Raw genomic sequence first — 16,079 nt, 5'->3', positions numbered from 1 at the left:
GGGGGGGGCGGGGCGGGTACAGCCAGAAAATAGTGGGAGATTAACAGGGACGGTGTTGACCAGCGTGCAGTCTCCCCACACCTGCTTTTAACAATCTCTCTGGCCCAAGATCCCATTAATAAGACTTTTACATCCTTGTGTGAATGTGTAGATTTATTAACAGGCCACGAATTGTGCCTGTTCCCTTAGTCTAAAACCCAAGTTCCACATAAGACGTGTGTGTGTGTGTGTGTGTGTGTGTGTGTGTGTGTGTGTGTGTGTGTGTGTCTTTCTCCACTAATAAAATGAAGGCTATCTGTTCCTCCCAAGATTATATTAAGATTAACTCCATTTTTGTAAAACGGTGTTTAAAATCATGGAGAAAGAGATCTCAGAGCTTCTCTGATCTTTTTACTTAGATCTTCCCCATCGCCCTCCCGCCTTTCCACCTTCAGCAAGGTATGATCAATGGCTCAGGAGGCCATCACAGTCAGCTTTGGGGTGGAGGAAACAAAGGCAGGCCTTGAATGCCACAGGTATCAAGGAGAAGCTTTCATTCAGCAGTTCTCATCTTGAACCTGTCCCTTTGTGTCACGACTGCTTCAGTGCCTGTCATCAAAGGACTTGAGCAGTCCATACCTTCAAACTAATAGTATTTTGAAAACCAGGGTTAGTAAACACATTAGACAAGAAATTTAAGGGTACACACAAGGGAGCTAGAATGCAATAAAGAAGGTATGAAAACCACTCGTACAATTAGGTGACTCGGGCAACTGCAGGGAAGCGGGTCTGCCACAGTGAAGCAGCAGTCCTCACCCCACTGCTGGCATCCAGCTGCCTTCCACACCTACTTCCAAAGCAACAGAGGGTGGACTGAAGAGAATGGAAATAAAATATTGTTTTACTTATTTAAAAATCCTAACGTAATCTTTTTCCACCACAGGTCAGTCTGCCTGGCACTAAGAGCTGAAAAGACACGCTGCTGTGCTCAGCAGCAGAGAGGGCGCTGCAGCATCTGGACGTGGCCATCACCACAGCTGTGCTGACAGGAACAGGAGTTGTTTTAGAAAGAAACGGCAGAAAGAAGAATTTTCAAGTAGCTTGGGAAAAGATATTGAACATCCCAGTGTAAGAAAATGCCAGACAGTGTTATCCTGGGGTAGAGAAAACCAGGTCGCGGCATGGGTTCTAGTCCTGTTTTGCATGACCTTAGGAAGGCTCTTTCCTCTTCTGAGCGTTTCCCCGTTTGGCAGATGGACCCCTCCTCTCAGGTCTGTGCTTCTTTCATTTCAAATTACAAATGTGTGCTTGGGTCTCCTCCCCAGCCCTCATCTCGGTGCCCTTGTTGTAGCTGTGGGTCTAACATGAGGCCTCCCAGTCAGGGGCAAAGCAACAGTAATTCTATGGGGGCAGGAGACTGGGAGGGGCCAGTTTCCCCACTGGCCTGCATCTCACTCATAATGCACTGTCTTGCTTTTATTATCACAGAGTCATGCAGATGTTTGCCTATTCAACTTTGACTTCTTTAAACAACTCTACCCTTTCAGGTTTATAGAAACTCAGCTCATGATTGCTTTAAGCCAGAAAAATCCTCTAATGGGGATACACTTAATGAGATTTTCTAGAGTGCCCTCTGTGAAAACCTGGGATTAATCAATCAATTACTTGTAAAGTAATGATAAAGATAACTCAGCGAGGTCAAAGATACAATTCTGAAATATGTGAAAATCAAGCATAAGACACAATAAATACACCACAGAGAAACACACGTAAACACACACGTGCAACACCTATTCCTCACGTTTGAGGCCATGTGTTCACAAATGCAGAACTACTGTGGAAACAGAAGAGCATAGCATTAGCACCACAGGCTCTGAAGTCTCAGGCTTCCAGGGTGTGAATCCCACTGCTGTGTGACACTGGGCAAGTCATGTGACTTCATTCAGCCACGTGCTCTTCCTGTATGAAAGAGGGATAACAACAGCTGCTGCACAGAGTGACCACAAGACTCAGTCAGCAGGAACTCACTCCTGTGGCCATGTGTGGTGATCGGCAGACGAGAGTGGGACCCTGAGGAGGGGTGCCGTGGGGTCATGACAGATGTCTGTGGTCTCTTTTAGTTCTACAGTTCTGTGGAAATTCCGTTTTGTTATTGAGCTGAATGTATAGTGTGAAAGAATATTCAAATTTGGAATTCTTTAAGCTAAGCAACTTAGCATAGTTATTTTTGTCATTACAAGTTGACAAATCCCACTGTTGTTTCATGACTAAATTGTAAAGCTAGTTAATCTGTGTACATATGCAGAAATATAGAAATATAAATTGATAGCACTTTTATAATACTTTATTTCAATCATCAGTCTTTGTGGTATTTTATGAAGTCTTGTTCAGCAAAGTGCAATTTTTACATCTGCTATTACTAAACAAAAGAGACTTGGAGGCTCCTTGGATGTTACAGATTTCTTATTTCTTCCCTAATATGCTGACATCTGAGAGAATGTGAAAAAAGGGGTCATTTGGAATGTAAGTCATGAAAGTAAGTGGCAAAAGACAGCTTAGAAAACTGTCATTGGAACCTTGGCTGAAAGTCAAGGATTCTGACATCTGCCATCAGCTGCAGTACTACTGTCTGTCTAAGCAACAGGAATAGGCTTGACTGAGATTCAATGCCCAGCAACCTGTAATTTGGTAGAAAGAACCTGCTTAAGTAGTAATAATGATAATGATGATGGCAGCCAATGTTTATCATGTGATTGCTATGTGCAGACACGGTTCTAAGGGCTCTACCCTTTAAGTCAAGTACTAATAATTATCATCCCCATTTTACAGGTGAGGAAAGTGAGGCAATAAATAGAAGTAATACACCCAAGATCACAGACAGTAAATGGGAGAGCTAAGGTTTGAATCTTTACAGAGTCTGTACTCTTAGCTATCTAATTGCTTTACTTGGAAGTGATTTGGGTTTTTAAAAAAATTAATAAAACATTTTTTAATGCTTTAAAAACATTCAAAAGTAAATTAAAGGATTTGTGCTACATTTTAATCTATTATCTTGATTACTCATTATTTTTTACTCTATACAAGTATTTAAAATTGATTTTCTGGGTATTTCTGCTTATTAACTTTCTGCCCTTAATTCAAATAAAGAGTAATTTTTAAAAAGGCAAAGCGTCGCAAGAAAAGAGACTCGAGTTCTAATCATCTCCTTGCCATGAAATTACTGTGTGAATTTTGGTCTATGCCTGAGTTTCCTCATGTTTATTAGTGTGTTCCTTTCTTTAAGTAAAACAGTTCAGCATATGCGAAGTGTCATTCTGTGAACTTCAGAGATGCTGCCTATTGAGTTGCAGATGGCTGGGGCAGGTTGCCAAGGGGCTAGTCTCTCCACCCTGGCTCAGTGGCTGCATGCTCTAGCTCCCCATGGGCATGTCTTGGCTATTCACCAGTGTAAGACGTCACAGAGACATGCTTGAGTTGGCCAGGACCCAGTATGGTTTTTAAAAAGAAGAAAATAAAAGCTTAAAGATGATCGAGTTCTCTTAAGTAATATTAAACAAAAGTATACTATGTTCCTTTTAATTTTCTCTCACTGCACTTCTCATGTTTGCAAAGAGAATGACAAGATGAATATGTCAGCCTGTCACAGTTCCTGATGTGCTGTGCGGGCTGGTAGTTCATCACAAAATCACTAATTTCATAGGAACCAGATAAATTTCAGTGTCAGTGCTTGTTCTCAGGCAGCAAGATGCCTGCTAACAAGTGTCCTGAACACAGGACAGTTAATGTCTTGAAATTACAGTGATACTCTTATTTTAAGGTGTTCAGGAACAAAAGCTAATGGTGAGAGGCCCTCATTCATCACACGTGGGCAATAACACTATTGTTATGGAAAATAAGACCGGGATGTTACCAAAAACATGCTATTTTTAAGAATTATAATCACTTTCTCTTTTTCAGTCTTCCATGAAAATTCATGGAGACCAAAAATGATCAATAAATTATTTTGTAACTTTTCACCCAAAACAGTGTGGTTTGTTTTCCCAAATTATGTATTCATTTGCATATTCAAAATGACTTACTGGGAACCTACCACATGTAAGGAACTAAAGGGACAAATTCTCAGTCTCCCTTTTAAGATTTTAAAGAAATTTTTGGAGGCCTATGAACTTTTGCAATTCCATTTTTAAAGTATCCAAGACTTAGTCTCTTTAGTAACAGATGAGGTTGCATTAAATGCTAAATACTTATTAAATAGAGTTGAAAACTGATTTGTCAGTTGTTCCTCTAAGAATTTCAACTCCTGCCTCTGTCCCTTTCCTCCCCTTTGCAATGCAACTACGCCTTCAAATACCACTCTTTAAAAAGAGGCTTGACAGCTTTGGAGGAATAAACTGATTTCACAGCCAGTTCTGCCACTGCTGTGGAAAACGGAGTGCACATGCAAGCCAGCTGAAGTCACACAAGCTACAAGGATGAGGGCTGCAGGGGCCTTTGCAACTGCTGTCAAATTGCAACTGGAAACAGCTTTTCTAAAGTATAGGCTGAGAAATCAGAGATTCTTGTCCACAGCTCCCCAACACACTGGGTTTCTAATCAGGCCTGGCAGGACCCATTAGAGATTAGAAATACAAAAATCATGATGAAACCAACTAGAGTGTCTTCTGGTTTCCAGGCTCCACTCCCTGGGATACCTTCCAGGCCTGTAATTATTATCACTCACCAGTTAATAAGGGAACAATTTTTGCGTGAGGACAGGAACTCCAGGAAGCCTTGACCCAACAGAATTATAGGCTCAGTTAGGTCCCTTCCTTTACGCCAACCATGGCATGTGCAAATTGTCTGACTGTTCACATTCTTAATCTTACCTCAGTTACTTCAAAAACTTCTTCAGAGATCATAGAAAAACTATTTGGAATTTTAATAAACTAGAAGCCTTCAATGAAAGTTTTTTTCTTGGCACCCAAACCTTAGGGAAAAAAAGTCAGCTCTCAAGAAAACAAGCTCATGTCAATAATTTAGTTAAAAAAAAAAATAGGCTGGCAGGTTAGCTCAGTTGCTTAGAGTTTGGTGTTATAACACCAAGGTCAAGGGTTTGGATCCCGTGGATTAATCCAGATGTAGCCCAATTTCCACCTCTGTCTAGATCTAGAAGCTAAGAAATGGTGGAAATCCCAGAGGTCATTTATTGCAATGCCCATTTCATTTGTCAACTCGTCAATGATCTTTGAGACACCTTTGCTAAAGTAGGAAAATGAGTTAGAGAGTCGATACAAAATGAGTTTATCAGACTAATTACCAACTTGTTAAATATGAGTCACCCATTATGATGGTGACATAATGTTGTGCTATACATAGACAGTAACACCCCAAAATGGGCCAGCTGTAACTTTCTACTTGACAGATCATTAATTAAAACTCCGTTAGCTGTATGATTTAAAGACAAAGAAGAACAAATATCAATTTATTAATATTTACAGAAAAAGACATTTGCAGAAACAAAGTATAGCCAAAAGAAGGACAATATTCAGAGAGTAGGAGTGTGATCTGATTGTTTTGCTTGCCTTAAAGGCTCAACTAAAACTCCATCACTCGGTGAAACTTTCCCTGGTCCCTTGAGTCAATTTCTGTTTTATCTTTCCTTCCACAGCAAGTCTCTGGGACTGCTATTTAACACAGGACATTCCATACGTAATAGTCAGTTGCTAGCAGGTGAACATTCTCCCACAAGATGGTGGGCTGTTCCCCTAAGACAGTGACTGTGTCTTATTCATTTCTGTAGCCCTTCCCTTGCCCTGTTCTGGAGTTAAAGCCCAGATCTGAATTCAAAACAAAACAAAAAACCTTCTATCATCTGAAAGATATCATCAATTTGTTATTATTTAGATTAAAAAAATGTTTTCAGAAACAAAGTATAGCTAAAAGATGGACAATATTTCAGAGTAGGAGCAAGCTTAGGGGGAGAAATTTATGTGTAAATTGGATGCTCAGTAAAGGTAAACATAAGGCTCTGAAATATTACTCAACTACCATCATATAGCTTATCCCAAACTAGGGCAAATTTTGACTCATTAAGGGATTCTTTAAAAAGCAACAATCAATTTTTGGATTAAAACATGTCAAAATAACATACCCTCTAATGAATGCAATTTCTTAAAAGCACCTTAGAGACCTACTTATGAAAAATCTAGCTATATTTTAGAGAAGTTGTACCAGTAATGATCGAATCAAGAAAAAAAGAATACCGGTTAAAACTACGAATTTACTTGAACATTCCATCCTCTGGGCCTCACCTTTAATCTGGCATGAAGTCTGCTTCTTAAGAGTAATAATACTTGGACATCCTTACCTTCAAGAATATACATCTTTTGAGCATCTTCAGGATGAAATAACCCCAGTAAAAGTGAAGGACTTGTAGGACCATTAGCTGCACGTTGAGGAAGATGTATGAAAAGAAGGGATTGATGTAGTGCAGAGGCAGAACCAGCGTGCAATATAAAATCCTGAAAACCAAGCAGACGGGAGAATGTCATTACAGCCAAAGCACTCGCGAATTTTCAATAAGAAAACAATTACTTTCTCTCCCAAGGCATACAACATTTATTTCATTTCTAATGATGTCCAGGAAATTCTCAAGAGAAAAGACGTGATAATATTACCTTTTATATCATTATTGGCAAGCCACAAGTAATGCAGTCTATCTCCTGAGAGAAAATTTAAGGCAAATGGCATTTTTATTGCCCACTGCTCACATTAGACTGTCTCTGTATCTCAGTGTCTTCTTGGCAAACAGAAGAGAATGCACTAACCGTACTTACCTTTCAGTGGGGGTGGGATGTGCAGAACTAATGAGATAACGCATGTTTACATGGGGCTGTTGTTGCCATATGACACAATCTCACTGATTTGGCATCAAAGATGAATGGAGAATTCTACAAATACAAAGGTACTTCAAAAAGTTAATGAAAATATTTGAATTATTTTTTAATTCTATTTTTCCATGAGCTTTTTGAGGTACCCTCACAAAAGAGGCTTTTAACAAAGCAAAAATTCCCCAATTACTTCCATGTCCTAAAGTGAATTGCATACTTTATTAATTTCATAAACAGATTACTGGACACCATTTGAACTGCCCCTGATGGCCCATGATGAATGGTGTCTTCAGACACTATTTCAGTATAAAAGGCTATTTGTTTCTTTCCCAAACTTCCTACAGTTCTATGACTTTAGAGTTCTTGGATAGGTATGTTTATAATTATACTATTTTAGTTATGAAAATAATTTTCTCATGTGAAATTGGGAAAATAAGAGAAGAAAGAAAATTGTCCATGATCCCATAACCTTAAATAACTTTGTAATTTTAGTGCATTATCTTCCAGTTCTTTTCTATTACAGGTTTATTTTCATTTTGTTTTTTAAATTAACATACAGTAAGAATAACTGGGTTTTGGTGTATTACAACGCATGTATTTGTTTGTGTAACCACCTCCACAGTCAGGATACAGAACAGATCCGTCACGCCAAAGAACTCCCTGATGCTATCCCTTTATAGTCCCACCCTTCACCACCCCTAACACTTGGCAACCACTTATCTGTTCTCCATCCTTTAGTTTTGTCTTTCCAGGGACATATGTATGGAATCACACAGCGTGTGAGCTTTTGAGACTGCCTTCTTTCACTCAGCATAATGCCACTAAGACTCATTCAGGTCTGTGGGTATCAATAGCATGTTCCTTTTTATCACTGAGTGCTGGTCTACTGCGTGCATGTACCACGTTTATCTGTTCAACCACCAAAGAGCATTTGGGTTGGTTCCACTGTTGACAATTACAAATAGAACTGCTATAAATATATTCATGTGCATGTGTGAACATAAGTTTTCATTTCTTGATAGTAAATACCTTGGGGTGGAATTGTTGCATATTATATGATAAGCATATGTTTAACTTTATAAGAAACTGAAAAACTGTTTTCCAGACAGGCTGCATTGCATTTCCACCAGCAATGCATGAGGATGTCAGTTGTTCCACATCCTCATCCGCACTTGGAAGCATCCTACAGAGACTTTTGCCATTGTGGTAAATATAGCACACATGGGCTTTTATGTTCAATTCCATTTAGCTTTAAATTAAAAACCTTTACAATGTTTGGACAACTTGTATATAGTGTTTCTCAAATTGAACAGTATTTCTTTAGAAGTGTATCTTCCTAAATGTCAGATTACTATTTCAAGGTGTACGTTAAAGGGTACATAAATTCAAGGTGTATATTAAAAGGCATTAAAATATTGCCAAATTATTTTCCAAAATTATAACAACCCTATGGTGGTATATGGCCACCAGCAATTTATGAAAAACGAGTTTCACTGAATCCCCAACCAGTACCAGGTAGGTTTAAAATTTACTAATTTAAAAAACAAAACAATTTCAATTTGCATTATTTGCAATGCTTTGATAGTTCCTCTATGCCCGCTTAACAGTTCTATTTCCTCTTTTGTGAGTTAGTTCAAATTCTTTTTCTGTTTGAAAAACAATTAAATGAACTCTACATAATAAAGGTACTAGTCATGTATTCATTTTATTTATGCAAATATTTCTCAAATTTACTTTTCAATTCAAAAATGCAATAATTTCCTTATAACACCAAGGTCATGGGTTCAGATCCCTGTACCAGCCAGCCACCAAAAAAAAAGAAAAAAAAGTGTAGAAAACCCACTTAAAGTCTCACAGATAATGCAGAATATTTTGGTGAACATAATTCAAGACATCTCTCCTAAAAATGCATTCTTTAAGGTGCTTTTTATGACCCCCCTGTCACCACATGGTTTTATATAACAGGGATCACACTACACACATAATTTTGTGCCCTACTTTTTCCATTCAATAATATGCCACAGAGAGCTTTCCACGTCAATGCATACAGCTATACATCAGAGGTCAGCAAACTTATTTGTAAAGGGACAGATAATAAATATTTCAGGCCTCTGGGCCATTCAGTCTCTGTTGCAACAACTCAAGTCTGCCATTTGGCAGCTAACATTACATAAATTAATTCACATATAGATAATACCTAAATTAATGGGTGTGGCTGTGTTCCAATAAAACTTTATTAACAAAATCAGACAGGGGGCTGTATTTGGCCTGTGAGCCATAGTTTCCCAACCCTTACTATATATATCATCCTAGGAGATGGCTGCACTGAAATCCATTGTATAGCTATATCATAATTTAACTAATCCCTTATTGATAGACATTTAAGTTCTCCCCCAATTTTCATTATATTATAAAGAACACTGTGAGAATTACTTGTAAAAACATTTTGATAGAATTGTTTGATTATCCCCTTAGAATAGCTAAAATCTTGAATTGAAGAGAATACTCATTTTACATTTTGAAATACAATGTATATTGCTGGACTGCTTTCCAGCAAGATTGTACCAATCAATACTCTTACACCCAATGTGTGAGAGTATCTGCTTCCTCAGACCTTGACCAATATTGCATTTAGTCAGACTCTACCTAAAATAACATTGCACTGTTAACATTTACATTTTCATTTCATATGAAGTGACTATATAAATACCTTTATACATAAATTTATATATTTTACCACTTATTTTCTTTGGTTATTTTTATTTATTCCTTTGAGAACCACTTATTTATGCATCTGTCCATTTTTCTATTGGAGTATTTATTTTTTTCTGTTGATTCATAAATGCTCTTTATATATTAAGGATCTCAACACTGTTTTTTAATCATGTTACATATTTTTATATAGTCCGATACTTTCTTTAAACCATATTTTTCTATGAATTAATTAAAAAAATATTTTTGTAACCAAATCTGTCAATTGTTTCCTTTATATCTAGTTTACATGTTATGCTTTAAATGCCCTTTTTCATCTCCATCACTATAAAACATACTTTCCCATATTTTCTTAAAAGTCTGGCTCTCCTACTTACAGGCTATATAATCTTGCCTTACTTCTTAACTGTATTCTCTCATTTGTAAAGCAGAGTACCTACCTTATTCATTCAATAAACATTTATTAACCACCTACCAAAGTGCGACCAGGCACTTGGTAGAAGCCAGGAATATAATAACGAATAAAGGGACCAAAATCCATGAACTAGTAGTGCTTACATTCTGGTGCCCACATTTATTGGGTTATTAATGGGAATTGAGGGAAATGACATATGTAAAGTCTATTTGTAATTCTGGATGCTGGGTCCTTAGACGATTTTGTGTCTTATTCTGTGCTCTCTTGGCCTAGAATGTACTTCCCCTTTTCAACTAAAACTCTTTTTATCTGTTAAAGCACGGGCCTCCACAACAGATGTCCCCATGCTATTCTGGTCACTCTTGAATTTAAAGCTTTCCTCTAGGCTCTCCTGCTCCTCACTAGTGGGCCAGCTTTCCAACAGCAGTGTCCATGACACTGTCATTTCCGTGTCCCCTACTTTCGTGTTCCAGGGCATTGACCCTTACTAGGTCCCCTATTGGGGAATTTGCCAGTGTCAAAATTGACAACAGAACCTACTCAATAATATCCCCTTTACATAGTCTACCAGAGAATGTGAATAATTAGCTAAACATATGATTGCTCATTATGATTCATGAAAATAAAGAAAGGAAAGGGTGAGGCACATTGCAGGGCTCTGACTGAGCCCAGACTCCCCCACTCCGAGCCGCGGAGGAACTTTGTACTATTCCTACAGGGCCTCAGGTGGGAGCATCCTGGAAAAGCGGTGGAGCTAAAAGAAGACGAGCGTGGCTCAAGGGGGAGCAGGTGCAGGGAAGGGTGTTGTGCATGAGGTGGGTGAAGGAATGAATGAAGCCATCTCAGGAGGGCTTGGCAGTCAAGGTCGGGGTGTGGCCTCCATTGTAAGAGCAACGGGAAGCTTTGCTGGCTTTAGAAAGGGAAGTGTTACACTGGGCACAGAATCATCCGAGCTGGGTTCAAGGCCTGACACCACCAATTTCTTGCTTTGGAACCTGTACAAGGCCCTTAGTCATCAGGTGGAACTAACCCCACCCCACCGATTGGTAGGCTCCATGGAGACTTTACAAACTGTAGAGCTCTCAAAATGGAAGAGACTGCCATTTAAATGCAAATACCTTCTGAGAGAGCCGAGCCTCAGGGCAGAGAGGAGAGGACACCAACAGCAAGGGCTGTGGAGCCAGTGAGACTTGGCTCAGGGCTCCCAGGACCTTCTGCAGGTCCTACAGCCACTGTGGGCTTCGGTATCTGCTATGAAGTGAGAAACACCACCCACCTCATGGATCGTTATGAGGATAATTGAGTTGACAAACAGAAAGGGCTCGGCACACAGTGGGCACACAAATGGTCATCGCAACTACAGGTATTACTCTTCTTGCCACTTTCCCGCCACCACCCCCTCTTTCCTACTGTGCTGGGCTTCCACTGGCACACAGCTGGATCAACACCCATAAGAGAGTGCTGCTGAACTGGCTGTGTTTTCTGCCAGCAGGAAGAGAAGCCACTTGGGAGAGGGAAAGCAAGCTCTAGAAGAGGAGGGACTCTGCTGTCTGAACATTCCCTGTGGGAGCACAGAGGGGACAGGAGGCCCAGGCAGGGGGACAGGAGTTCAGAGAGGAGCAGCCACTGTGGCTCCAGCGACAGCAGGTTGTGCCCCCACAGTTAAATTTTCAGGACCTAACTAAAGATTGGTTCATTCTCTCAATCGAAATTTCCTCTCCTTTGCTGAAAGAAAAAGGAAAATAAGACAAACAAACAAATAAACACACACATCTGCCCTCCCCACCTTTCTCCCTAACACACGTGCATACACGTGTGCAGGCACAGGCGTGAACACACAACACTTGGACACTTTATCATTGGTCACGACCTGACAGGCTCAGTGGAATTTTCCTTTTCATCGAGAATGCCAAAAGACTGCTGTACTCCTAAATTCCTAAAACCACTTTGCTCTAATCCACTGGACTTTAATCTTTCCAAATTGATAAACTACTACTGTGCACTTGAATTGCAAAGCTCAGCCTTTTCTCTGTTTTCAGTTTTGTTTCCCAATTAACTATCTCAATCACTGCGTGCTGGTATAGACAGTAGTTGGTTTTGCTGGGCAAAATAAAGCAACCACAAAAAGTTGTATTTTTCTAAAGAAAATTTAATGTTAAAGGTCTTTTTTTCTTGCTAAGTGTAGGTGTGAGCATTAAGCCCTTTTAGGATAACAAATTCTGGTTCTACGGGTGAGCAATTGTCTACCTCAGAGATGTCTTAGATTTTGAAGTGATCGTATAGCTGAAGAAAACTTAATAAATATTTAGTGAAGTCAAGTGATGCCTTCCAGTTTAGTAATTTAATTTGAAACATATCTGTTCTGTGTTTCAAATGTCCTGTTCTTAGTCTTGCTTCTTTCATAACTAGCTGTGTAATTCTGGAAATACCTTAACTCCTCATGTGAAAAATAAATGTGGGGTCTAAATGGTTCAAAAATGTCAATGACATGAAAGACAAAGAAGGGGTAAGAAACTGTTCCAGATGAACAACAACTAAATGCAATATGTGATCCAGAGCTGGATCCCAATAGTGAGGGGGAAAAGTAATAAAAGACATTATTGGATTGATTGACACAATTGGAACACGGATGGCAGATGGCTACATTTCCTGCCGATGATAACTACACTGAGATTACATAAGACAATGTCCCTATTCTTAGGAAGTACTCACTGAAGTATTTAGGGCACAGAGAATGATTTAGTTGATGTTCACAACCTTCAAATGGTTCAGAAACAAATACACATATACACATAAGTGTGTGTGTGTGTGTGTGTGTGTGTGTGTGTATTGGCATGCACACACACGTGTGAGCAGGTGGGGGAGAGAGAAGGAATGACAAAGTCAACAGGACAAGATACTAACTGGTAAAGAGCATATACAGAGGTTCTCTGTGATACACTTGATATTTTCCTGCAAGCTTAAAATTATTTCTAAATCAATGAATACAGGGGTTGAACTAAGTTATGAGTAAAGGCCCTCGTTCTGAGATTCCACGGTTTGAGGGAGGGGGATGCTGCTGCTGTTCTTCACAGACGTGTAAAGTACATAAGGAAGTCCCAGGCTCGCGGGGGCTAGGGAGCGGGCTCCCCCAAGGCTCCCTGCTGAAGAAGGCAGTAAACACATGTGGAGAACTGCTGTCTCCTGCAGTAGGCACGAAACTGGAAAGTCCAGTTCCTGATAGACATCTGCAGTGGTGCCTCAGGGAGGGGCTGGCTTCCCCAGGCCGCTCTCGCATTGCACAAGCCCCTTCTTTCTTGCACTAGCTGCACAAAGGGCATCAGCCTACCATGGCACCAGGACACCCACGCTCTGCCCTCTTCTTATCCTGCAGGACAGGGCCCCAGGCCTCCTCATCCACATTTCCAACTGACCAATGTCAGCTTAGAGCACTACTGGATGTTTTCAGCTTTGTCTATTTTTTAAAAATTTCCTGGCTCTGTTAGCCATTCCAAGTACTCGTAATGGTCTCATCACCCACAAATTCCCTTTCACAGGTGGGCTCCCAGGGTACCATTTTTCCACACCGGTGATAGCCAGATCATCAAAAGCTGAGACCTGAAGTCCAGTGAACCAATGGTGGGGAAGAAAGTTACAAGTACATGTACCCATAGAGGGAAGGATGATATTTATTTAAATATTATTCGCAGTTTGAAATGCTTTATTTTTTTTTCTTTCTGGAACATCTGAGAAACACAAGTCAATATTAATAGTCTTTAAATATGTGAATTAGGGGTGGATACAAAGATCAATCTGCTGCCATAATGCACTCCTGGAGGGTAGGAACCATATTCTTTACAACACCTGGCTGTGGAGAGTTCAAGAAATGCAGCCAAGAGTCTCACTGCCACCTGCTAACTCACCTTGCAGGTTGCAAAATCAGCAAAACAGAGTGCTACTTCCCTTCAGATCAGCCCGCCTATTTGAAATCATTATCCATTCTTGTCATTTATGAAAATTGTTGGGAGTCAAGGGAATAATTCTCATGACCTTAGAAAGGTCTCTCTAGCCTAGTGATTCTCTGGTGGTATTTGTAAATGTTAAAGTAGACAGATACATCCAATAATTTGATAATATGGAAATTATTATTTGAAAACAGTAGTTGGGAATACAATGTGAAAAACATAAGCCCGAGAGATTTAAATGGTTTTTTCATATCATATAAATAAAATGCAAACAAATGGGGTTACCACGCAACTGAGTTAAAGCAATTTGACCAATGCTAATTTGAATTTGTGCCTAATGTGGATGAAACAATGTTTAGAAAACCAGTGTAATTAACTGTTGCTGACACTGACTGAACATCAGCTAAACAAGATACTCAGGAACAACAGGAGGAAAGGAGAAGAGGGAACACAGCTGCAGGAGTCCAAAAGGGAGACTCAGCAGGGGAAAGTGAGTCTGCTTGAGACTGGGGAGTGAACACTGACTCAAGGAAAGGGGAAACAAGTGCAATGTACAAGCCCAGGTTTTTTTCCTCAAGGCTTCCAGACAAATCTCAGATGGGCACAACCCCAGTTAGCTGTCTCCCCACCCTACCCTGTGTCTCACCACAAAACGTGCAACCAAATTAGTTGGAAAGAAGAACAGAGCACCTAGATTGCAAACTGCCTCCCCCAGTACTCTAAAATGTCTTAATCCTGGAACAGGTTAGTTGAGCTGCCTTCCAATCACATCTCCTATCTGCACATTGCTTGATCCAGAGTAAATTCCCAAGAAATTTGGATTGAATAAAATATCCTTGAAAACTGAATCTACAGAGTTACATGTTTTAGACAGATGGTTGGAGCCAGGCTAGCAACAAGGAACTAAATTTTCCTCTTTGGCACCACCAAGCTGGTTGTGTACCAAGTTCGAGTTAATGAGAAGACTACTCATGCTAGAGCAACACCCTGCAACTGACTGAAGCTCCCTTTCTGACTGACATGCTTCAGCATTACAATCTAGAGACTCTTTGAAAGACCACTGAAAACTGATCTCCCAGACTGCCAATGCCTTGGTGAGGTTTTTCACAACTTTCCAAACAATGAGAATCAGTCAATGTCAGTACAGAAATATTTTCACCAGCAAAAAAATTTTTACAGTTACGTCTGTTAATCTTGGTTTATTTGCACTCCAATTCCCTGAAGACAGCAAACAGTGGTACTGGCTGCCCTCTGCAGTGGACTAGTGAATTCGGTATCGAGATTAGGGAAATGCCAAACACATGTGACTAATTCTCCTTGAAACCCAGAAATGCTGGCAAGAGAATGGGCTCTTGGATCTAGGATTTTGAAGTTGAGGGTGTGTGGGAACATGCACATTATTTCCACAACCACTCCACCACACCACGGTGTCCAACTGTTTATGGGTGAGAGTAAGCTTGCTTGTTTATTTTGAGACATCCTGGGAAAGTCTGAGGTGAATGTTGTCCATCCCTAAATCAAAAGCCAACCACAGTAGCAACACTGCAGAAGCTTCTCAGAGAGTTCTGTGGACTGAGAGCTTCCATGGTATGTGCTTTCACAATATGTTTGCAAATTCTTTGAAACTGCTCCCATCAAGAAATGGAGTCTAATTTTCCTTCCCTCAGACATGAGCCAGCCTTAGTGACCTGGTTCCAATGAGAATGTGAGGTTGGAAATGACATGATGTGACTTCTGAGGCCAGGATATAAAAGGAGATACAGCATTTCTCTAGCTCTCCCTCTGGAAATGCAGCTGCCATGCTGAAAGGAGGCTAAGGCCAAGTGGAGGGGCCATCTGCAGGTGTTCCAGCCAACAACCAGCATCAACTAACTGATTTTATATGTATTACTTCAACCACGTGACTGAGGAAGGCTTCAAGGAAATTCCAAGTCTAGCCACCGTCTGACTGCCCAGCCACCATCTGACTGTAACCACATGAGAAACTCTAAGTGAAAACCATCTAGCCAAGGCCAATCAAATCCCAGAACCATAAGGGATAATAACAATAAATGTTGTTTTAAGAAAAAGGTCTGCAAACTATGGCCTGTGGGTAAAATCTGGCCTGCAACATATTTTTGTACAGCCTGTGAGCTAAGTATGACTTGGTACATTATTAAA

At 40.1% G+C, this 16,079-nt stretch overlaps 1 protein-coding gene across 1 annotated transcript in view; it reads right to left on the bottom strand.

Annotated features, from left to right (window-relative positions):
• CERS3 (ceramide synthase 3) overlaps positions 1–16,079 on the bottom strand; it is a 72,908-nt gene that overhangs the window by 24,542 nt on the left and 32,287 nt on the right. The window contains exon 9 of the mRNA XM_008568276.1: positions 6,326–6,479. Within this exon, the coding sequence (XP_008566498.1) occupies positions 6,326–6,479 (154 nt within the window). The remainder of the gene's footprint in view (positions 1–6,325; positions 6,480–16,079) is intronic.

This window comes from Galeopterus variegatus, unplaced genomic scaffold, assembly GCF_000696425.1.
Source record: "Galeopterus variegatus unplaced genomic scaffold, G_variegatus-3.0.2 Scaffold393, whole genome shotgun sequence".
In the NCBI taxonomy this organism is placed as follows: domain Eukaryota; kingdom Metazoa; phylum Chordata; class Mammalia; order Dermoptera; family Cynocephalidae; genus Galeopterus; species Galeopterus variegatus.
The sequence above is the reverse complement of the archived record's forward strand: the minus strand, read 5'-3'. Positions and strand labels throughout refer to the sequence as shown.